The 25,627-nt window shown below is 38.9% G+C and overlaps 1 protein-coding gene across 9 annotated transcripts in view; it reads right to left on the bottom strand.

Moving 5' to 3' along the window:
* Positions 1-25,627, bottom strand: part of NEO1 (neogenin 1) — a 242,707-nt gene that overhangs the window by 143,350 nt on the left and 73,730 nt on the right. For all 9 annotated transcript variants that reach the window (XM_043555065.1, XM_043555067.1, XM_043555066.1 and 6 more), the window contains exons 3-5: positions 23,510-23,785; positions 19,521-19,674; positions 86-222 (exon numbers count right to left, since the gene is read on the bottom strand). In XM_043555065.1, the coding sequence (XP_043411000.1) occupies positions 86-222; positions 19,521-19,674; positions 23,510-23,785 (567 nt within the window). The remainder of the gene's footprint in view (positions 1-85; positions 223-19,520; positions 19,675-23,509; positions 23,786-25,627) is intronic.

Here is a 25,627-nt window from a genome sequence, read left to right on the forward strand (position 1 = left end):
ATATTGCCTCTTTCACTTTGATGTTAAATAATTAGCAAACCCATACAGTACACAGAATTTATTTATACAGGAAATGGTTACATACCTTGTACTGTAAGCTCTGCTTGAGCTTCAACGGTCTCATTCCCATTATCAGCTATACAAAAGTAAGTTCCCGCATCATCCTCAGTGACATCACTGATCTCCAGACTACCACCTGCCAGCAACGCCAGTTTTTCAGAGCTGTATAAAAAATATTGATACATTTCAGAGCTAGGAAAATAACACCTGAGAAACTTTCCACATAAAACAGAGAAAACACTTAAACAGGTTATTCATATGGCTACCTAAGGACTGAGACTAACATAAAATTAGCAGAATATAATTTAGTCCAATTTGCTTTGCTCATATTTAAATGCATAAATATCACAAATACAAACCAAAATGTTACAATGAATTATCTCCAACACTTCTAATTATTCTCAAAAGCAGACCACTTTTGTAACCAATTCCACTCCTCATAGTCCATCCCTGCCTCCCGACTCTACCCAGTTTTTCTACAAATTATGTAATTTTAAAGTCTGGAATCAATCTCAGAGTCACTCCACTATAGCACGCCACACTGAGAGGACTAATGGAGAGAGTAAAATGTCAGATCAGAGACATAAAGTATTGGGGCCACAGTGCCTACTGAAAGTTTCCTGTGGTGGCTTGGCTGGGAAGGGGAGGAAAAAGGGCAGGGAAGGGAGGGAACACGGTTGCCAGGGAACAGCTCCCTGGGTGTGGTTGCCGGGCGAGAATCAGCTATCATGCCATTTATCAACGAGGATGCTGCCCACTATCATCCAAATCTACAGAGTGATTTAAATCTTTTAAAGGAATATTTGAAGAAAAAGTAAAATAATCCTATAACATTGAAGAAGAAATCACAAATCAATATTTTCATCAAATTTTTACAAAGTAAACAAGTTTAGTTGATTTGGAGAGTTTGTAGAGTTGTAATTTTATTTTTATTTTGAGGTTCTATGTCTAACCTGGTTTTCATTGGCAAATTTTTTTCTCTAAAATTTTAGTACTGTCACATGTCCTATCTGTATCTATGTTCAACGAAAAATGTTCTGATTATAATTTGGCTTTTCATATAAAATTCCTGCTGTGCAAAAAATAGAGGAAATGACTATTTATTCTGTGCTACAATTATAATTCTCAACCTAAGTAAAGTGCTATTCTGGCTTAAATGTCAGTACACTTTTAGCCTGAGTAATTAGTCTTCCTGAATTTGATAAACAAGATTAAGTTTCTGAACAAAGAAAGAGGAAAACCAGAATGAGGTCTGGCGACTTCTCTAAGAAATACCCTGCAAGGTCACAACTAAACTTTGTCAAGCGGCCTTCCAATGTGAAACATCTCTATTATGCCCTCAAATCCCAATTTAATGTGATGAGACAGGGAAGCAATACAACGTATCACGAAACAGAGCACTGACTACTAGGATAAGACAGAAAGGCATTCCATGCCTCAAAAAATAGGAAAAAATTCACAACAATTAAAATCCTCTATTTCACCCTTAGATAAAATCGCTATTAATCTTAAGAAATGGAAAACAACATTCACAAGTGGAAATTCAGCAATATATACATGTGATACCCAGTTGAACATAACTTGAAATACTAGTTGGTGTGGGACTTTTGAACTGACAGATAGTAATTTATATCTAACAGTTATGCTAAAAAATACTCCTGATACTTGTTTTGCCTCATATTTGCCATAACTGAGTATCACTACAGATTGTAATCTTTCTTAATGGAATTGATTTTACTCCCTTAAAAGAAGCCTGGGAGGAAGAATGTCCATTAGCCTGGTAGAATTCACTTAACTTGTTCACACGATGATATACTGGCTTACAGTAAGATGGCAATCAAGTCTTTAGAACTCCAAAATTCAAAGATACAAGCAAAAGGAACAATATGTGAAAAGTTTATGCCTGGTCACTGAACCCAAGTTAGACTGAGTGTTGCTGGACAAAGGGAGTATGTGTGTGTATCCCTGGGTAGTCGGGGTCAATCTAAGAGAGCTTAGTGTGCTAAGAATATATATTTTTTTTTTTTGGCCAAGGAAAAGGCTTTTAAGCAGATAAATCACATAATTTAGTGAAGAAGAGGAAGGGGAAAAAACCAGAAGAAGAAAGTTTGATTGTAAAATCACTGTAATGGTCCAGAATTAAAGAGAAAGAAGATAAAATATGGGCAATAATAACAGAGGTAAAGAGAAAACAAAAAGTATTGACCACTCTTAGAAACGATGCAAGAGAAGGTAAGGAGAGGGATATATTGTTCATTTGGCAAACACTTGTTGGCGTGCCTCTATGTGTCAGGTAGTAGCTGGGGATGTAGCAGTGAGCAAAAACACAACAGTGCACCCATGCAACTCAGTGGGAAAGACACACATAAAAGATGAGAATTCCACAAAATGGCATACCAAAAGAACCTACCAGGAAATTAGAAATAAAGAAATATTCTGACCAAAGTAACCTTTGGACTGAGATCGGAAAAATGAGGAGGAGCTAATCAATAATGAAAAGGAGAAAAAGATTTCAGAAGGAAGGACTAGCATATGCAAAGGAACAGTGGCGGAAAGGACTACGCTGTATTTGGGGATCTAAAAATAACTAGTGTGGCCTGCTTTAAGAGAGAAAAAAAAAAAGAAAGAGGAGAATGGAGCCAGACCACACAAGGTTTTGAAAGCCATTTTAATAATTTGAGTCCTTAGTCTAAAAACAATGAATAAAAAAATACATACATACATACATACATACATACATGAATAAATGGGTAGGGGGTTGACAATGATGTTATGAGATCTGAGCTTTGAAAAGATCACTCTGGCCAGAGTGTGAAGATGTATCTGGAATGAGGCCAGAGTAAGTATGGGAAGAACAGGAGACTACTGGAGTAACTGAGGTGACAGTTGACAGTAGCTTAGAATAAGGTGGCAGCAACACGGATGGCTTTCAGAGATAGTTAGGAGGTACCGCAACAGATCTTTGAGAGAGAGAGAACAAGTGAGTAAGGAAGGTGCACAGAGAGGGACAGAGAGAGAATTAGAGACAGAAGCTGAGGAAGAGACAAATGTCAAGGAAGATTCTTAAGGTTAGGGTGGAGTGTGTGAGAAGGAGAAAGCAAAAGGAAATTTGCTTGTTTAATTTGTTTTGTGTGTGTGTGTGTGTGTGTGTGTGTGTTGTTGTTATTTCAGTAAGAGAGAGCTAAGCCTTTTTACAGGCAAAAGAGAAGGAGTCAGTGGACAGGGAAAATTTTGAAAAGAGGATTCATGAAAGTGCTGGAGAAAAATGGACGGTAGTAAGATGCAGAGCACAAAAAGACTTCTTAGATGTCTCTTCCTTTAAAACAGCAAAAAAAGGAAAGGTAGGTGAAAGCTAAGTCTTATATGCTTTCTGGCACAAAATTCATTCTCTTCCAGCTTTTTTCATTCAACTTTTTACTATGAGGTAACTGCAGTTCTAAGAAATAATAAGAGAGATCAAAGATCCCGTGTACCCTTCACCCAGTTTCTCCCAGGGCTAACGTTGTAGAATACACCACCACAACTGGGATACTGACACTTCTATAGCCATTTACAGCCGCACTCTCTTCCCTCCTATTCCCATCTCTTCATTACCCCTGGCAACGACTGATCTGTTCTCCCTTTCAGTAATTTTGTCATTTCAAGAAGAATGTAATATAAACAGTATCATACAGTATATAACCTTTGGGGATTGGCTTTTCTCACTCAGCATAATTCCCCAGAGATTCATCCAAGTTGTTGCACGTATCAGTGGTTCGTTCCTTTTATTGCTCAGCAATAATTCCCCAGTATGGATATACCACCGTTTGTTTTAACTGTTCACTCAATCAAGGACATCTGGGTTGTTTCTAGTTTGAGGCTATTATGAATAAAGCTGCTCTAAGTACACTTATACAGGCTTTTGTGTGAACATTAAGTTCACTTCTATGTGATAAATGCCCAAGAGTGTAAATGTTAGGTCACACTACACTTGCAATGTTAGGCTTTTAAAGAAACTGCCAGTTTTTCAGAGTTCCACATTCCTACCAGCACTGTCAGTGATCCCGTTTTCCACATCCTTGACAGCATCTGATGCTGTCACTTTTTAAAAAGTTTAGCTATTCTGATAGATACACAGCAATATCTTACTGTGATTTTAATTTGCACTTCCCTAATGGCTAATGATGTTAAACAACTTCTCTTGGCTTATATGCCATCTGCATATATTCTCTAGTGAAACATTTATTCATGTTTTGTCTATTTCTATTGGGATAAAATGCTTTGGTACCGTTAAGTTTGAAAGACCTTTATACATTTTAGATACTAGTCCTTTGTTGAAGATGTGATTTGCAAATATTTTCTTCCACTCTGTAGCTTATATTTTCATCCTCTTCACAGGGTATTTCGCACAGCAAAAGTTTTTAATTTTGATGAAATCCAATTTTCAAAAAAGCATACTGGGTGTTAAATCTAGTAACTTTTTGCCTAGCCCCAGATCCTGGTTTTCTCCTGTATTTCTTTTCTCAACTTTCATTTTGCATCTCACATTTGGGTCCATGAGTTAATTTTATGTATGAGGTGTGAGACACGGGTTGAGGTTCAATTTTTTTGTCTATGGATGGGTGACCAACTGCTCCAGCAGCAATTGTTGAAAAGGCTATCTTTCTTCCACTGATCTGCTTTTACATCTTTGTCAAAAATTAGTTCGCCATTTTTGTTTGGGTCTACATCTGGATTCTCTATTCTGTCCCAATGATACGCGTGACTATCTCCCCACAACACCATACAGCCTTGATCACTGTAGTTGTATTGTAAGTCCTGAAATCAGGTAGACTGATTCTTCTCACTTAAAAAACAAACAAAAAACCTGTTACTTATTCCAGTTCCTCTGCTTTTCCATATAAATTTTAGAATAATCTTGTCTGCATTTACAAAAGATCTTGCTGGGATTTTGACAGGAATTGAGTTAACCTGTGAGTCAACTTGAAAAGAACTGACATCTTTAATACTGACTCTTCCAATCCCAAGACACCATAGGTCTATTTATTTAGATCTTCAGTATCTTTCATTAGCATTTCACAGTTTTTCGTATACAAATCTAACAAGTTTTGTTAGATTCATACCTAAATATTTCAATTTTTTTGTGAGTGACTGTAAATGCTATTATATCTGTAACTTCAGTGTTCACATAGTCATTGCTAGTGTACAGAAATACAATTGATTTTTTTCTACAAAAATATTTTTCAATGGGAAGATACACACTTATATGCTTAGAATCGCTACATAAACAAGACTTCCAAAAATTCAAACTCCTTTGTATAAACTTATCTCTGTGCATTTGTTCATTACAAAGAGCCCAGATCATCTTGGGCAATTTTCCTCCATTTCTGAAGGATGGCCATCCAGTTTGTTCCCAGTGGCCAGGAATGTTCTCCATTTCTCCTCCTTGTTCTCAAGGACTAAAGCTGTCTTAATTCTTCTTCAATGAGCCTTGGCATTAGGGGAGTCTTGAAGGAGAGAAATTAAGAGCAGTACAGGTTATCTCTTTTCTTCAATGACTTTAGATTGCCCTTCTCAAAACATACCTGGCTTCCCCTAGCTTGGCGTTTCCCTCTGCTGCTTGGGTCTTTTTACCCACTCTAGTTTCCCGGTGCCTAATCTCTGTTTTCTAACCTAGATTCTTTTTTTCCCCATCATGATAATTGTGCTCTTTAATCCCCATCACTTATTTCACCCATTCCCCCCTCCACCCCCACTTCCCATGTGGTAACCATCATCTTGTTCTCTATAGTTAAGACTGTGTTTCTTGGTCCTTTTTCTTTTTTTACCTTTGCTCATTTGTTTTGTTTCTTAAATTACATGAGATCATTCAGTATTTATCTTTCTCTGACTTATTTCCCTTAGCATCATACTCTCTAGCTCCATCCATGTCATTGCAAATGCAAGATTTCATTCTATGACTAAATAATATTCCACTGTGTATATATATATAGCTATAGATATAGATACACACACATTGTATAATATATATATACATTGTATATATACAATGTGTGTGTATCTATCTATATCTATATATATATACACACACATTGTATAATATATATATACATTGTATATATACAATGTGTGTGTATCTATCTATATCTATATATACACACACATTGTATATATACAATGTATATATACAATGTGTGTGTATATATATCTATATCTATACACAATGTGTGTATATATACATACATACACACACACACACACACACACACACACACCTTCTTTATCCATTCATTCATCAATGAACACTTAGGTGGAGAGAAAGATAAACAAACTAGAAGAGACTCAAAGATAGAGAACAAACCGAGGAAGATGGGTGGGGGTGGGTTAGATGGGTGATGGGTAATAAGAAGGGTACTTGTTATGATGAGCACTGGGTGTTGTATGTAAGTGATGAATCACTGCATTCTACTCCTGAAACCAATATTGCATTGTATGTTAACTAACTAGAATGTAAATAAAAATTTGGAAGAAAAAGAAAGGATAAAATAAGAATTTTTATGTTTATATTCATGGGGTATATTGGCCTGCAGTTTTCTTTTTGGTATTATCTTTGTCTGGTTTTGGTATCAGAGTGATACTAGCTTCAATTCCTTCTTTTTTAAAGTGTTTTTTTTTTTTTTTTTGAGAGAGAGAGAGAGAGCATGGATAAGCAGGGAGAGAGAATCCCAAGTACGCTTCATGCTGTCAGCACATTGCATGATGCAGGGCTCAATCCCAACCATGAGATCATGACCTAAGCTGAAACCAAGAGTCAGACGCTTAACCAATTAAGCCACCTAGACACCCCCAATTCCTTCTCTTCTAGTTTCTGGAGATATTGTGTAAAACTGGTGTTAATTCTTCTTTAAACATTAGAATTCTCCAGTGAAACTACGTGGGCCTGGAGACTTCTTTTTGGAGAGCCGTTTTTTCTAACTTGTTTATTTTGAGAGAGAGAAAAAGAGAGAGACCATGGGTGGCGAAGGGGCAGAGACAGAGGGAGACACAATTCCAATCAGGCTCCATGCCGATAAAGCACAAAGCCTGACAATGGGGCTTGAACTCATGAACTGTGAGATTGTGACCTGAGCCAAAATCATGAGTCAGACATTTAATTGGCTGAGCCACCCAGGTGCCCCTCTTTTTTGGGAGTTTTAAAATTACAAAGTCAACCTCCTTAACAGAGACCTATTCAAATTATCTGTTTCATATTGGGCTAGATGTGGTAGGTTGTGTTTTTGAGCAAACAGTTTATTTTGCATAAGCTGTCAAATTTACTTGTGTATAGTTGCTCATAGCGTTCCCTTATTATCACTTTGATGCCTGCAGGATCTGTAGTAGCATCCCCTGTTTCAGCCCTAATGCTAATCATTGCATCTTCTTTTTTTGTAGTTCAAGGATTCTTTCCTCTGTCCCATCCAGTCTGCTGCTGAGGTCATCCACTGAGTTTTTAATTTTTTTTTTTTTTTTAATGTCTCGGGTCAGAAATTTCCACTAGGTTCCTTAAAACTATTTATTTGAGGAGACTTTTCTATGTATTTGCTAAGATACTCTTTTTTTTAAGTTTATTTGGAGAGAAAGAGAGGGCATGCATGCCTGTGCCATCGAGTGGGGGAGGGGCAGAGAGAATCACAAGCAGGCTCCACGCTCAGCACAGAGCCCAACTCAGGGCTCGATCCCACCACCACAAGATCACGACCTGAACTGGTATCAATAGTCAGACACTTCACCAGCTGAGCCACCCAGGTGCGCCTTTCTGGAGACCCTCTATTTTTGCACTTGTTTCAAATGTATTCATAATTGCTTATTGGAGCATTTTTATGGTGACTGGTTTAAAATCCAACAGATAATTCTAAAACCTGCCATCTCAGTGTTAGCATCTATTGTCTCTTCTCGTTTGAGATTTTTCTGGTTCTTGGTATGATGAGTGATTTTTTTTTTTAAATTGTTTTTAATCCTTATCTACTTTTGAAGGAGAGACAGAGTGCAAGCTGGGGAGGGGCGGAGAGACAGGAGGACACAGAATCCAAAGCAGGCCCAGGCTCCAAGCTGTCAGCACAGAGCCCAACGCAGGGCTCGAACCCACGAGCCACAAGATCATGACCCAAGCTGAAATCAGACATCCAATTGACTGAGCCACCCAGGCGCCCCTGATGAGTGATTTTAAATTGAAATCTGGATATTTGGGGTATTGTTGTGAGACTCTGGATGTCACTAAACCTTTTGCTTTAGCTGGCTTCTTCTGACACTGCTCTAGCAGAGGAAGGGGGAGGCACCACCTCATTACTGTCAGATGGGAGGCAAAAGTTCAGGTTCCTCAGTCTCCATTTTAATACCCAAGGGGAGAAAGGGATTCCTCATTATTCCTTAACAGTCAGAGCTCCCCATTAGGCCTTCACTGGTACTACCTTCTGGCTGGGGGCAGAAGGAATGTCTCATTAGCATTCCCACATGGTGTCCACTGACATCACCTTCCCCGGTCCTCTGCCTAGAGAGAGTACACTTTTGTTCAGAGCAATTCTGAATGTGCCTCTTGGCACTTCCAGGTTGGAAGCTTCTTCAGCTCAAGTTGACATACGCAAAACAAAAACAAAACCCAAGGAAGTCACCATCATGGTGTTACTTGGGTCCCAAGGTCTCTAAGCAGTCAGTCCTCCTCTCTCCACCTTTTAGAGTCTTATGTTTGTTTCATATATAATGTCTGGGGTTTTTAGAGTAGGAAGAACAGGAAAAAACATATCTATTCCATCTTCCCAGAAATGGAAGTCCTCCATTTGTTTTTTTAAGTAATCCAATTTTTCTACTATTGTCAATTATAATAACATTAAGCATTTTTATAACTGTAACTTGTTCATTTGCAGCTGAGTTCTGATCATTGCACAGAAACAGAAATTAAATGGTTACTAAATTACTTTGTGCTGTCAGTTCCTCTACACTTTACCATTTATATTTTCTCAATTCTCTCCCTTTAAAATAAAACAACTCAATGAATGGGATACATTTCTACCACCCTTCCTTCAATACTACGTTTGGTTTAGATCTAAACAAATGCGATCAAAAGATTAAGTAAATACATTAATTCTTAGTTACAAACACCATGGTAATGTTTCATTTATTTAATTTTTAAAAATTTTTTAAATGTTTTTATTTATTTTTTAGACAGAGAGAGACACAGCATGAGCAGGGGAGGGGCAGAGAGAGAGGGAGACACAGAACCCAAAGTAGGCTCCAAGCTCTGAGCTGTCAGCACAGAGCCCAACGTGGGGCTTGAACCCACGGACTGTGAGATCATGACTTGAGCTGAAGTTGGACGCTCAACCGACTGAGCCACCCAGGCGCCTCTATTTAATTTAATGGTCAAAAATATGTAGTTAGTTTCAAGTTTTTATTTAAATTCCATTTAGTTAACATATGGCATAACATTAGTTTCAGTAGAATTTAGTGATTCATCACTTACATATAACACCCACTGCTCATCACAACAAGTGCATTCCTAATACCCATCACCCATTTAACCCATCTCTTACCCACCTTTCCTCCAGCAACCTTCAGTTTGTTCTCTATAGTTAAGACTCTGTTTGGGGGCTCCTGGGTGGCTCAGTCAGTTAAGTGTTTGACTTTGGCTCCAGTCTCACATGAACATGATCTCACAGTTCGTGAGTTTAAGCCCCATGCCAGGCCCTGTGCTGACAGCTCAGAGCCTGGAGCCTGCTTCGGATTCTGTGTCTCCCTCTCTCTCTGCCCCTTCCCAGCTCTCTCTCAAAAATAAATAAACATTAAAAAAAATTACAAACAAAAAAAGAATCTGTTTTATGGTTTGCCTCCCTCTCTCCCCATACCGCGATCATCTGTTTCCTATGTGAGTGAAATCATATGGTATATGTCTTTTCTCTGACTGATTTTACTTAGCATAAACTCTCGAGCTCCATCCAGATCACTGCAAATGTCAAGATTTCATTGTTTTTGATGGCTGAGTAATATTCCACTGCATGTATACCACATCTTCTTTATTCATCAATCAATGGACATTTGGGCTCTTTCCATAATTTGGCTATTGTTGATAATGCTGCTATAAATAAACATCAGGGTACATGTGCCCCTCTGAATCAGTATTTTTGTATCATTTGGGTAAATGCCTAGTAGTGCATTTAGTGCGTAGTAGATAGATCACAGGGCAGTTCTATTTTCAATTTTTTGAGGGAAGCTCCATACTGTTTTCCAGAATGGCTGCACCAGTTTGCATTCCTACCAACAGCGTAAGAGGGTTCCCCCTTCTCCACATCCTTGCCAAAATCTGTTGTCTTATGTTAATTTTAGCCATTTTGACAGGTGTGAGGTAGTATCTCAACGTGGTCTGGATTTGTATTTCCCTGATGATAGGTGATATTGAGCATTTTTTCATGTGCCTATTAGCCATCTGTATGTTTTCTCTGGAAAAATGTCTATTCATGTCTTTTGCCCATTTCTTCACTGATCATTCGGTTTTTGGGTGTTGAGTTTGATAAGTTCTTTATAGATTTTGGATACTAACCCTTTATCAGATATATTATTTGCAAATATCTTCTCCCATTCCATCAGTTGCCTTTTAGTCTTATTGATTGTTTCCTTCCCAATGCAGGAGACTTTTATCTTGATAAAGTCCCAATAGTTCATGTTTGCTTTCATTTCTCTTGCCTCTGGAGATGTGTCTAGTAAGAAGTTGCTATAGCTGAAGTCAAGAAGTTGCTGCCTGTGTTCTCTTATAGGATTTTAATGGTTTCCTATTTTACATTGAGGTCTTTCATTCATTTTGAATGTACTGTTGTGTATGGTGTAAGAAAGTGATCCAGTTTCATTCTTCTGCAAGCTGCTATTCAGTTTTCCAAAGACCATTTGTTGACAGACCTTCTTCCATTGGACATTCTTTCCTGCTTTGTTGAAGAGAGCTGACCATATAGTTGACCATTTCTGGGTTTTCTATTCTGTTCCATTGGTCTATGTGTTTGTTTTTGTGCCAGTACCATACTGTCTTGACTACAGTTTTGTAATATAGCTTGAAATCCGGAATTATGATGCCTCCAACTTTGCTTATCTTTTTCAGGATTGCTGTGGCTATTTGGGGTCCTGTGTGAGTCCATACAAACTTGAGGACTGTATGTTCTAGCTGTGAAAAATGCTGATGGTATTTTGATAGGGATTGCATTAAATGTGTAGATTGCTTTGGGTAGTTTAGACATTTTAACAATAATTGTTTTTCTAGTCCATGAGCATGGGATGTTTTTCCACTGTGTCATCTTCAACTTCTTTCAGAAGTGTTCCATAGTTTTCAGCATACAAATCTTTTACCTCTTTGGTTAGGTTTATTCCTACATATCTTAGGTTTTTGGTGCAATTGTAAATTGGATCTATTCCTTAATTTCTCTTTCTGCTGCTTCATCATTTGTGTATAGAAATCCAACAGATTTCTGTATGTTGACTTTTATATTCTGTGACTTTACTGAATTTATGGATCAGCTCTAACAGCTTTTTTGGTGGACTCTTTTGGATTTTCTACATACAGTATCATGTCATTCGCGAATAGTGAAAATTTGATTTCTTCCTTGCCATCTTGGATGCCTTTCATTTCTTTTTGTTGTCTGAACTGCTGTCGCTAGGACTATGTTAAATAGTAATGGTGAGGGTGGACAATGCTATCTTGTTACTGACCTGAGAGGAAAAGCTCTCAGTTTTTCCCCACTGAGAATGAACATTAGCTGTGGATCTTTCATATATGGCCTTTATGATGTGGAGGTAGGTTTTTTGTTTTTTTTTTTTTTAATCAAGAATGAATGCTGTACTTTGTCAAATGCTTTTTGTGCATCTAATGAGAGGATCATATGGTTCTTATCCTTTGCTTTCATTGATGTGGTGTATCATGTTGATTGATTTGCCAATAATAAATGACCCTTGCAACCCAGGAATGAATCCCATTTGATCATGGTGAATGATTCTTTTAATATACTGTTGGATTTGATTTGTTAGCATTTTGTTGAGAATTTTTGCATGCATGTTCATCAAGGATATTGGCCTAGAATTCTTTTTTAGTAGGGTCTTTGTCTGGTTTGGGGATCAATGTAATTCTGGCCTCATAGAATGAGTTTGAAAGTTTTCTTCCATTTCTATTTTTTGAAAACAGTTTGAGAAGAACAGGTATTAACTCTTCTTTAAATGTTTGGTAGAGGGGCGCCTGGGTGGCTCAGTAGGTTAAGCATCCAACTTCGGTTCAGGTCATGATCTCATGCTTCGTGAGTTTGAGCCACACATCAGGCTCTGTGATGACAGCTCAGAGCCTGGAGCCTGCTTTGGATTCTCTCTCTCTCTCTCTCTCTCTCTCTCTCTCTCTCTCTCTCTCTCTCCTGCTCCCCCCCCCCCCCCCGCCCAACTCATGCTCTGTGTCTCTAAAAATGAATAAATGTTAAAAAAAAAAAACACAACATTTTTAACATTTGGTAGAACTCCCCTGGGAAGCGATCAGGCCCTAGACTTTTGTTTGTTGAGAGATTTTGGATTACTGTTTCAATTTCTTTGCTGGTTGTCAATCTGTTCAAGTTTTCTATTTCTTCCTGTTTCAATTTTGGTAGTTTATGTGTTTCTAGAAATTTATCCATTGCTTAAAGATTGCCCAATTTGTTGGCATGTAATTTTTCATAAAATTCTCTTATAATTATTTGCATTTCTGTGGTGTTGGTTGTGATCTCTCCTATTTGTGATTTTATTTATTTGGGTCCTCTCTTCTTTTCATAAGTCTGGCTAGGGGTTTGTCAATTTTACTTCTTTCAAAGAACCAGCTCCTGGTTTCATTGATCTGTTCCACTGGGTTTTGTTTCTATTTGTTTCATTTATTTCTGTTTGATCTTTATTATTTCCCTTCTTCTGCTGGCTTTCAGCTTGATTTGTTGTTTGTTTTCTAGCTCATTTAGGTGTAAGGTTAGGTTGTACATTTGAGATTTTTCTTGCTTCTTGAGGTAGGCCTGTATTGCTATATTCTTTCCTTTTATGACCTCTGTTGCTGCATCCCAAAGGTTTATGACTGTCACATTTTCATTATCAATTGTTTCCATGTTTCTTTTTATTTCTTCTTGTATTTCCTGGTTGACCCATTCATTCTTTAGTAGGATGGCTTTAATCTCCATGTATTTTTTTGGTCTTTTCAAATTTTTTCTTGTGGTTGACTTCAAGTTTCATACTATTGTGGTCAGAAAACACGCACAGTATGATCTCAATCTTTTTGCACTTGTTGAGGCCTGATTTAAGACCTAGTATATGATCTATTCTGGAGATTTTCCCATGTGCACTTTAAAAGAATGTATATTTTGCTGCTTTAGGATGAAATGTTCTGAATATATCTGTTAAGTCCATCTAGACCAATGTGTCATTCAAAGCCATTGTTTCCTTGTTGATTTTCTACTTAATCTGTCCATTGATGTGAGATATTAAAGCCCCCTACTTTTATTGTATTATTATGAATGAGTTCCTTTATGTTTAATTGTTGTACCTATTTGGGTTCTCTCAAGTTGGGGGCATAAATATTTACAATTGTTAGGTCTTCTTGTGAGACACACACTTTTATTATGATACAGTACCCTTCTTCATCTCTTGTTACAATCTTCAGTTTAAAATCTTGTTTGTCTGATATTAAGTACTGCTACTCTGGCTTTCTTTTGACGTCCATTAGCATGATAAATGGTTCTCACTATCCCCTCACTTTCAATCTGCAGGTGTCTTTAGGTCTATAAAATGAGCCCCTTATAGGCAGCATATAGATGGATCTTGTTTTTTTTTTATCCATTCTGACACCCTATGTCTTTTGATTGGAGTATATGGTCCATTTACATTCAGTGATTATTGACAGATATGAATTTAGTGCCGTCTTATTACTTGTTTTGTTGTTTCTAGAGATTTCCTTTCTCTAGTCTATGTCACTTTTGGTCTTTCTTTCCCAAAGAGTCCCCTTTAATATTTCTTGCAAGGCTGGTTTAATGGTCATGAACTCCTTTAGTTTTTGTTTTTCTGGGAAACTATCTCTCTTTCTATTCTGAATGATAGCCTTGCTGGATAAGAATAATTTGGGCTGCATATTTTTCCCACTTAGCACACTGAATATATCATGCCACTCCCTCTGTCCTGCAAAGTTTTTGTCGAGAGATCTGATGCTACCCTTATTTGTCTTCCCTTGTAGGTTAGGGACTTCTTTTGTCTTGCTGCTCTTATGATTTTTTTATCTCTATATTTTGCAAATTCAACTATGGTATGTCTTGGCATTGGCCTGCTTTTGTTGATTTTGATGGGAGCTCTTTGTGCCTCCTGGATTTAGAGGTCTCTTTCCTTCCTCAGGCTAGGGAAGTTTTCAGCTATAATTTCTTCAAATAAACCCTCTTCCCCCTCTTCCCTCTTCTTCTCCTTCTTCTTCTTCTGGGATTTCTAGAAGAATGTTATCTATACTCCTGAATGTTATTATGCTTTATGGAGTCACTGAGTTTCTAAGTCTACATCTGTGATCCAGTGTTTTTCTTTCCCTCTTCTTTTCAGCTTCATTATTTTCCCTAATTTTATCTTCTGTATCACTTAGTTCCTCTGCTTTCAGTTTTGTATCTTGGTTATAGTATTTTTTACTTCAGCCTGACTAGTTTTTAGGGCTTTTATCTCTGTGCTAAGGGACTCCCTGGTGTCTTCTATGCTTTTCTCAAGCTCAGCTAGTATCTCTATGATTCCTGCTTCAGATTTTGGATCAGGCATATTACTTATATCTGTTTCAATAGGTTCCCTGGCCATGACCTTTTCTTGTTCTTTCTTTTGGGATCAATTTCTCCATCTTGGCATTATGTCTATGTCTCTGCTGTCTTCTCTGTGTTAGAAAAGCCTGTTAAGTTTCTGCCTCCTGAGAGTAACGGCTTTATGAAGAAGAGGCCATATACTGTACAGGGTCTGGTGCTTCAGGAAGTGTCTCTGGTGTATTCTGTGTACACTCTACTGCTGTGTTTTGGCTGCTCTTCCCCTCAGGTCAGTCCTCTGCAGTTACTCCTTGCCTGCAGTGGGGAGTGTTTGGACGTTGGCCAGAGTATGGCTGGCAGGTTTTAATTAGGTGTGCTCTAGTCTGTCTGCTTGTTAAAATAGACCTGATGCTATTTCCCCCAGAGTTGAAGCTTTGCAGAACTCTATGGTCGGGGGTTTGTGCTGGTCTCCTGGGGGAGGGGCTTGCTGCTTTGGTTCTCACGCACACTTCCCTACAAAAAGCAGAGGGGTGCAAAGTACAGAGGGGTGGGCCTTTATGTAAGCGGTTCAGGCCACCACTGTTGGTGCTGTGCTGCTTACTGAAGTTAGTTTACCCTGAGGGATGGGGACAGAAATGGCACCATCCCCCTCCCTCATGCCCAGAGTGAGAGTTCATGCCCACTGCTGTTCGAGGAGCCCTCCTAGAAGAGCAAACAATCTCCCCCAATGTCCCAGGTGTCCTTCAGCTCACTGCCTTCACTCTGCCTATGTGTGGGGCATCTGCCCATCCAACAGCACAATGTGTCTGTGTTCTATCCCAGGCAGGCTGGCTGAGTTTTAAAACTCCAAACTTTAGGGAACTAGTGTGGTATGGACTCACACTGGTCCTCTAAGGGAGGGTCTTGCCACATTGGGACTGATGTAGGTTTGTCCCAGAAGGGCGGTCGCAGCAAAGAGCAGGGGTGTGGAATCTGGAGTAAAGCACAGCAAAGAGCCACTGTCCACATTAGCTGCCTTCAGCAGATGGCTCTGTGCCTATGCTGAGGGGCAAGGGAGGGTTAATGGTGCCCACCAGCCCTTTTGTCTCTGGAGAGACAATGCCACCTTTCCCAGATGCTCTTTAAGAAGGGGGAACCACCTCTCCCAGTACACCATCTGCCCCTGGGCTATCTGCCCTTCTTCTCTACAGGACCACTACAGTGCCCTCTGGGCTCCACACCACCCATGCCACAGACCTCCAAAACTCAAGTCTTTGAGCCTTGTTGGTTGTAAAAACACAAAAATCAGCCCCTCTCCTTTTCCCAGTCAATGGTTTTGGAGAAGTGTTTTCCTTGTGTGATCCCCTATCTCTCTCTCTCTCTCTTTCTTTCTCTCTCTCTCTCATCTTTGCAGCACCCATGATCTACTTCTCCCCCAAATCACATCTCCACACCTACCTTCCACGATGTGGCCTCTTCTCTCCCTCTAGTTGTGCAGTTTGTTCTGTCAGTCTTTAGATCAACTTCTTGGGTATTCAGAATGATTTGATATTTATCTAGCTGTGTTCAAGGAACAAGCCAAGCCTAGGGCGCTCCTACTACTCCACCATCTTAAATCCTATCCAGTAATGTTTTAAAATATTCATTTTCAAAGAGGTCTTAGATTAGCAATGGAGAAGATGTCTAACAGTTAAAGATTTTTACTAGAGCCAGCCTAGTACTAACTATCTAGATTTCTACCCACTTGTTTCTTCCAATGACAAAATTTCTTTCTAATTTGAGGTTTAAATAATTTATTAGCTAAGGCCCACCTACATATCTCATAATACACTGGTAGAAACAAAGACATTTTGAGTAATTACCTATATCTAACCTGAAGGACTCTGAGTTTCCTACCCTACATTCAGACATCTGACCAAAAAATATTAGTCACCACTTCTTTCCCCCATTATGTGCCACACACTATGCGAGGGTCTGGAAACACTGACATGAACAACATCAACATTTGCCCTTTTATATGCTTGTGAACTTCCTGAGACAGTGCTATACAAAAGCAATGCTTCTCAGACTTTTCTACCACCTAACCCAAGTATTCAGAAACCTGGAGAACTCAAGGTAGAAAACAGTCTACTTAGTCTTAAGTCTTCTGACTTATCCTTAAAATTCAGAGGGATACTACTAGCCATGATATATTCACATTTGGTTTAATTACAAAACATTTTGGGGGCACCTAGATGGCTCGGTTGGTTAAGCGTCCACCTTCGGCTCAAGTCATGATCTCATGGTTCATGGATTCAAGCCCCACCACGCTGGGCTCTGTGCAGACAGCTCAGAGCCTGGAGCCTGCTTTGGATTCTGTGTCTCCCTCTCTCTCTGCCCCTCCCCAACTCTCTCTCTGGTGCTCTCTTTCAAAAATAAATATTTTTTAAAAATTAAAAAAAATTTTCCCTGAGAAATATCTTTGAATAAAATTGAATATAACAATTTTATGCAACATAAAAGGAAGATATGTAACATTTCTACCATGGTTTGTATACCCCAACCCACATCTAGAGCCCAGTTGAGAATCACTTTACTAACAGAACAACTGCCCAACACATTATATATAAAACAGCAATCCTACCTCTACCTCTCTTGGCATCCTTGGCATACTCTGCCTTAATGTTCTTCATAGCACTTACCATAAACTCAAATTTTACATGCTTATGTAATTACTGTCTGACTCTTCCCCACTAGAATATGAGATTCGTAACAGCAAAAGTCTATTTGGTTCACTACTCTGTTCCCAGTACCTAGAACAGTGCTTAACATAATTGGCGTTCAATATGTTGATAATTATCGAATAAGCAAATGAGAATCACAGCAATCCTCACTTTTATTTCTTACATAAGAACTCAACCTCCTTTATCACTATCTATCCTCCGAATGTCCTTCTATGATGATAAAATACAAAATCTTTTAAGATAACCTATTTCAGTTTTCCTACTGCTGATAAAGATTATGTTCTAAGATGTAGCCAATTAAAATTGCTACTCTAAGAGCTTCAAATTTTTATCCCCTTTTCAAAGGTTCCCTATGTTTCAGTTGGCATACATTTTAAATATTCCCTTGAGGTCTTATAGATTCTTTGCAAAATATTCAGCTGGAGAAAGGAGTGGCAAGAAAGGAGTAAAATAGAGGCAGAAGTAGTTGGTGACTGGATGGGTGCTGAGAAAGAAAGAGGTGATACTGGAGATGATACCATTAGTTCTGGTAATGGAACACCTTACTGCAGTCTATCATCCCCACCTGAAGGTCAATCACCAAGCTGACTAGACAGATACCCCTTCCCAGGTCTTGGTTACTCAAGTGCACAAACTAAGACTGTCTGCTTACTTTGGATTACTCAGCTGGGAATCTTTAGACCTGCTTGGTCCAAATCAATAACCACTAGCCAGACGTGGCTTCTGACACTTTAAATGTGGCTAGAATGACTCAAGAACTGAATGCTGAATTTTATTTAATTTTTATTTAAATATAAAAGCAGAAGCAACACAGGGGTGCGTGGATGACTCAGATGGTTGAGCATCTGACTCTTGATTTCGGCTCAGGTCATGATCTCATGGTTTGTGGGTTCAAACCCCGTGTCAGGCTCCATGCTGGCAGTGCAGAGCCTGCCTGAATATTCTCTCTTTCTCTCTCTGCTCCTCCCCCACTTGCACTCTGTCTCTCTCGCTCTCAAAATATATACATAAACTTTAAAAAATAAAAAAATTAAAAAGCTGAAGTAACACTAACCATGACTTTATTGTTTGGTAGAGCTACATTTCACTTTAACTGGTGCACTGTATAAATTATTATTATTGTATTTAGTAGTGCACATGTACATCTTAGTTTTTTTTTAACTTAGCTACCAAAACTTTTAAATTACATATGTGGCTTGCATCATATCTCTATTGGACAGCAATACTCTGCAACAGTGGTTCTCAACTGGGACCACTTTATCCCCCAGGGGACATCTAGCAAGCTCTAGAAACATTTTTGGTTGTCACAACTTGGGAGTGCTATTGGCATCTAGCAGGCAGAGGCCAAGGGTGACACTAAACATTCTACAACGCACAAGATAACTTTGTTTTGGAAACAAAATATACCTGAATACCACCACTGCCACTACCTCAGTTCTTTTATCAAAGTACAACAGAGAAAACCACCCATTATGTAGGTCAAGTACCCATTACATAAGAAGTAATGAGGGGTGACATGACGGCTGATGTTAATAGAAAGGTTTTTGTGGAAGAGGAAGAATTTTGATCACAGAAGAAGGGTGGCAGGAGTTTAAAAGGCAAAAACAAAACGATGAGGAACACATTTTCTTTTATTGTTAAAGAAAACTACTACCAACAAAATGCAAATTGAACTCATGAAAATGAATGATAAACCTCAGGCTAGTCAGAACCAGAAACTCTTGCAACAGTTTAGGGAAGGAGGTCTTGAGGCCTTAAGCTAAGTATACTGTAGCTCAGAAGGAACAAATGGAATAAACGCTTAGTACTTTGAAAGCAGTTTTTTCTTTAAACATCCTTATCATATACAGTATAGAAACTATTTCAAGAATGACAAATGAGCATTATAATGTGTTTAAACAAAAAATAAAGTAGATGGCCATTTTTTTCCATTATTAATCAGTAGTCCCAAACAAGATTAGACCAAGTCTGAAGCTAAGGCTGAAAAAGGCTTTTAGGCAGACAACGTTACCTTTCTGGGTCAAGTGCCTTCTCATTTTTCATCCATCTAATGGCTGGAGGAGGAAGTCCTGAAGCGACACACGGCAACACTGCATTCTGACCAAGGACTCTGACTAAGGAAGAAGGTTGTTTCAGAAATACCAAGTTTGATGTGAACTCAGGATCTAAAAAATAGAAGACAATAATTAAGAAAGCACTTTACCACTTTCATGATGAGGAATTGCAATTTCCTGTTCAGTCTGTGTGGTTTTATTTTTTAAGTAGGCTCCATGCCCAATGTGGGGCTTGAACTCATGACCCTGAGATCAAGAGCTGCATGCTTTACTGTCTGAGCCAGTCAGGCACCCTGTTTGGCTTTATATAACTAAATATTTTAAGAAAAAGTGACACAAGAAAATTCCAATTAAATTAGCAAGCCTTTCTAGGGGCGCCTGGGTGGCGCAGTCGGTTAAGCGTCCGACTTCAGCCAGGTCACAATCTCACGGTCCTTGAGTTCGAGCCCCGCGTCAGACTCTGGGCTGATGGCTCAGAGCCTGGAGCCTGTTTCCGATTCTGTGTCTCCCTCTCTCTCTCTGCCCCTCCCCCATTCATGCTCTGTCTCTCTCTGTCCCAAAAATAAAATAAACGTTGAAAAAAAAAATTAAAAAAAAAATTAGCAAGCATTTCTTAAGTCATTTCAATGTGCAAAACATCGTGCTACGCTCTCTGGGGGCCTTAAAGATGTACAAGTTATAGCTCCTAACACAAGGTGCTTACTGACTAACTGAGAGATTATTTGACACGAATCCCCTTCACCTTAAAAGACTGGATAAGGGGGTGTCTGGGTGTCTCAGTCGGTTAAGCGTCTAACACTTAGTTTCGGCTCAGATCATGATCTTGCGGTATGTGAGTTCGAGCCCTGTGTTGGGCTCTGCTGCTTGGGATTCTCTCTCTCTGCCCCTCCCCCCACTCATGCTATCTCTATCTCTCTCAAATAAATAAACTTTAAAAATAAAAAATAAAAGGCTGGATAAGTAAATGTTTCATGAGTGGTACAAAGAGAAAAGACTGAGCAAGTTCAGGATCCTTAACAGCATCCTCTCCATTCACAGGGGTATCATAAGAGGTTTCCTTTACATCCCTGTATCTGTGTTACTTATGAAAATCTTTCTGAGTTTTGTCTCTTTACCTTACTCACGCAGTCTGTCAATCCTTTGATTTTTACAATGGTACAGCTATGAGGCTACTACTCGGAATGTGCCCACTTTATATAGCTGCCCTCTTATGGACATCTGAAAAGGCTACACTTTTATGGGTAGAACATCTATTTCCAGTATTAAGTTTTGAGAAGACAGACCATTCTCAGGTAAAGAGATGTGATTCTTGTGTCCATACTCTTAGGAAAAGATATTCTACAGCCACGGTAACCACCACCAGGGCTGGCTTTAACCTTGTGTAACTAATTGATGACAGTTCTGTAGCCATGGTAACAAATAAACAAGGTCTAACAGATCAGTGACAACTCGCTTCAGTGAACATGCCTTGGAAAGTCAGCCAATGAGTGATAGCCTCAGGCTTTAGAAGTCAGCCATTCAGCAGTGGAATTACTTGCTTCTACAGCTGACATTAACCTGCTCTCGCCTCTGTAACCAACCATTAAACATGCTTCTTCGGCTGACATCAACCAACCCTTGCCTCTTAACCAACATACCAAAAACAACGTCTTCCCCAAAATTCTATACGAGATTAGCAGTTTGCATTAATTCAAGAAGACTGTGCTTGAAAGTATGGTTTTCTCTTACTTAAGTAAAAAGAAACATTCAGTACTTCGTTTATGTTTCAGATATTGAGTGGTGGCTCATCCTTTGACACTGAAAAATCTTGTTTCCTTGGATCCGGTTTTAAGGATTTGCTTGAATGGCACCCCAGGTATAAAGAAGAAACAGGACCTCTGCCATGTAAAAGCAAGTCAGGAAGTAGGCTGGAAGACACTGCAATATGGTAATAGTTCTCTTCCCCACCCCCCAGATTTAGCTACATTTAATCAAATTTTGATAGAAACAGACACCTTTGAACAAATATCTATTGTCTTCTGTTCTGCCAGTTACCATTCTTGGCAGCAAAATTTCCTACCCTTATTGAGCTAACCTACTATTAGAGGAGAGAGACAAGAAACAAGACAGCATATGTCAGGTAGTGATATGTTCTGAAGTAAAACGAAGGAGAAGAGGAAACTATGGGGTGGAAACGGAAGACTTATTTTAAACAGTGGTCAAGGAAGGCTTAACTGATAGAGTGACATTTGAGCAAAGAAATAAGACAGTTGATTCAGGCAGACATCTGAGGGAAGAGAGGACTCCAGGCAGAGCAAATGCCAAGTAGCAAGACCTAAAGCAAAACAGTGTTTGGAATGTTCTAGAAACATAAGGTGGCCACAATCACAAAGTGAGGGAGAGAAGAGTACCAGATGGAAGGAGCGTTATGGGAAGAGAGGTGGCATTAAGATTACATAAATCCTGGGGCACCTGGGTGGCTTAGTCGGTAAAGCATCCGACTTCCGCTCAGGTCATGATCTTGTGGTTTGTGGGTTCGAGCCCCACATCAGGCTCTATCCTGACAGCTCAGAGCCTGGAGCCTGCTTCAGATTCTGTGTCTCCCCCTCTCGCTGCCCCTCCCATGCTCATGCTCTGTCTCTCTCAATAATAAATACATGTTAAAAAAATTAAAAAAAAAAAAGATTATATAAATCCTTACAGGCCAAGGACTTTAACCTTTACTCTGAGATGAGAAACCATTAGGTTTTGAGCAAAGATGTGACATGATCTAACATACATTAAAAAAAATAACTGTGGCTCCTGAGGTGTAAACACACAGGACAGGAATGACAAGGACATGGATGATGACAACAAAGAAAGAAACTGCATTAAAAAAAAAATTAGTTCATGGGGCGCCTGGGTGGCTTGGTCGGTTAAGCGTCCAACTTCGGCTCAGGTCATGATCTCACGGTCCGTGAGTTCGAGCCCCGCGTCAGGCTCTGTGCTGACAGCTCAGAGCCGGGAGCCTGTTTCAGATTCTGTGTCTCCCTCTCTCTCTGCCCCTCCCCTGTTCATGCTCTGTCTCTCTCTGTCTCAAAAATAAATAAACATTAAAAAAAAATTTAAAAAAAAAATTAGTTCAAAGCTCATCAGGAACACCCTCAAGCATCGCTGTTCAAACACTGGTCTCACTTTGCAAGCCAATCCATAGACCAAAAATTAGCCTATGAAGTAGCTGTATATGACAAACCTGCCAAAACAACGTAAGGATGGCCCAACTATATCCATAAGCTCAGGTGTAAGGGAGAAATATGCAGAGAATCAAGCACCCAGCAGTGGGAGTGGAAGCCGAAAGGTGAGACATCAGGAGGCTGAAGGACTGTGGTGAGCAACAAGTGAGAGGGTGTTATGAGCAGAAGAGACACAGCCAGGAAGAGACACACAAAACAAGATCATGAGGAGAGCCAGCAGGGGCAGGAAGAGTGAGAACCCACCAAGAGAGGGAAGAAGGAGCTGGGTTTGCATTAAAATAAGGGAGTGTTATAAAGATCCAAGGACTCTTGCTTACCAGCGTCTCCAAAGCTGCTGTTTTTGTTACCATTCTGCACATCCCTTCTATGAACTAGCCTGAGCGAGTCTCTGATGCTGACGGGTAAAGACACCTAAGTGTATGAAGTATTACAGGGAAGTAGCAGATGGAGGCTTGACGAAAGACACAGAGCTAGTGTTTGGCCAAGAAGAAAGCCATAGATATGAAACACATTTTATCACTTGATACATTTTTACTGACTAATGTATTCACTAAAGAGAGGATCTTCCTGGCACGTTTTCTTTTCTCCCCCTGTAAAAAACTGAAACTGCTATGCTGACATTAACTTGTCCCACCACACATCTGACAGTGTTTGATGAAAAAAGAAAATTCTAAAAGAACCATTTTTATCCATTAACGAACATAAAACCATGGGTCCTCATGACAGGGGGATACCTGGAAGAACTTTTAATTCCACTTCATCGCTATACTTCGGCGGCCCGCCGCTCTCAACTGTGCAGCGGTAGAGCCCTCCGTCTCCTTCAGTGGCGTTGCTCACAACCAGTGTCCCACTTGGAAGTTTGATGACTCTATCATCCAGAGGAAGAGGCTGTCTGTTCTGTTCCCACCTCACAAATGGGACCAGATCCACACTGACTTCGCAATTCAGAACTGCACTGTTCCCAGCATAAACTGAAGAAGGTTCTGGTTGGCTAGCAAATCTTGGAAGACCTGGACAATAAAAAAAAGAAAAGAAGAAATAAAATGTAGTTAAATGTGACTTTAAAATGCAGTCATGGGAACCAGGAGCAAGTCGGCCCCTGTGGCCATGAGTGGAACCAGGGTCCAGATGAAGGTCTGTGGGTCAGGAAATTGGCTACAATGCGGATACAGGTCAAAGAGGCAAATGTACTAGGGATAAACGGAATCAGATTCCTCACAGTTGGAGAAGCAAGGTATAAATATGGAAAAGCAGAGGGCAGAATAAATCCCATATTCGTATTGGTAGAACTGAAGTATCAGTTTAAGCTTACAGTTTTATGTGATTATACAAATATAGTTAAATGTATATATAAATGTAAATGTATATATGTATAATATATATACATTTCATAGTCATTACAAACAGACATATGTATATGTGTGTGTGTATATATATGTATATGTATATATTCTGGACAGAGCTAGGAGATATACACATACGTGTGTATGTGTGTGCGTACATGAGTATACAAATATATATGAGATATACACATAGGTATGTATGTGTCTGTATAAATATAAACATATATGTAAATGTGTGTGTATATATATACACATATATACATATACATATACATACATATATGTACATATATATGTACATATATATACATATATATATATATATATATATATATATATACACACACACACACATTTCCTAGCTCTATCCAGAGAGAGCTCAAAATCAATGCCACCTAAGTAGCAATGAGTAGATATGGTGACACAATCTTGATTTCTAAATACATTCTCCACTACAAGGAACCAATGCTCCTTGGAGAAGAAGTTCATTCTAGGACTAGAATAAGGAAAGTACAAGATAAACCTGGAACATCCTGTGACAGAAGTAAGGAAGCATTCAAAGAACAACATGAACATATCAAAAAGTACACAGAAGTCAGACTGAAGGGAGTTTCCTCTAGCTAAATCTGGGATGATGATAATTAACACAGAAATGAATAATGAATGGATGCTAAACTTGTTGGTGAAAGATGGATGATGAATAGGATATTATTAGAGTATCAAATTAGCTCTTCCCAAAATACATATTACTAATTAATGAAAGTACAAAATATTTAACTGTACAGTGGAGAAATAGAGCACTAACTTTCATTACTTTGTTAATATAGTCCATATTATATATATTTGTTAATACAGTCCATGTTAACAAAGGGATGAAAGTTAACATTACAAGTAATGGAACAAAATATCGTATGCTTCCTGATAAGATACACTAAGAAAAACACAGCATCACTTACTTCTGTGATATTCCTCCCCAAAATGCAAAACCTGAATCTATTCATAGGGGAAAACCAGAAAACACAAAATGAGATAAGGATAAACTGAAGAATGACTGGAGACCAAAAGAGCCTAAAGAGACACAACTACCAAATAAAACATGTAATCCTGGACCAGAAAGGAGTGGGGGAGGGACAAAGATACTGTTTTTGGTTTTTGCTATTAAGAACATTATTGAGGCAACCAGTGAAATATGAACAGTACCTACAGTAGTACTGTATTAAGGTTAATTTCCTAAAATTGATGGATGGTTGTTTAGAAGAATATCTTTGTTTTTAGGAAATATAAATGGAAGTATTTCAGTGGAGGCAGTGTCTGCAACTTACCCTTAATGGTTCAGAAAAAAAAAAAAACTGATTTGGGTCTGTGCCTATTGGGGGATAAGAAGGCAGACCATGGTAAAGTGTTAACAGCTGGGTGATCTGAATGACGAGCAGATGTAATTTCTTGGTTTCATTCTTGCAATAATTGTATGAGCTTGAAATTATTTCAAAATAAAATATTAACAAGAAT

The sequence above is a fragment of the Prionailurus bengalensis genome, chromosome B3, assembly GCF_016509475.1.
Source record: "Prionailurus bengalensis isolate Pbe53 chromosome B3, Fcat_Pben_1.1_paternal_pri, whole genome shotgun sequence".
In the NCBI taxonomy this organism is placed as follows: Eukaryota; Metazoa; Chordata; class Mammalia; order Carnivora; family Felidae; genus Prionailurus; species Prionailurus bengalensis.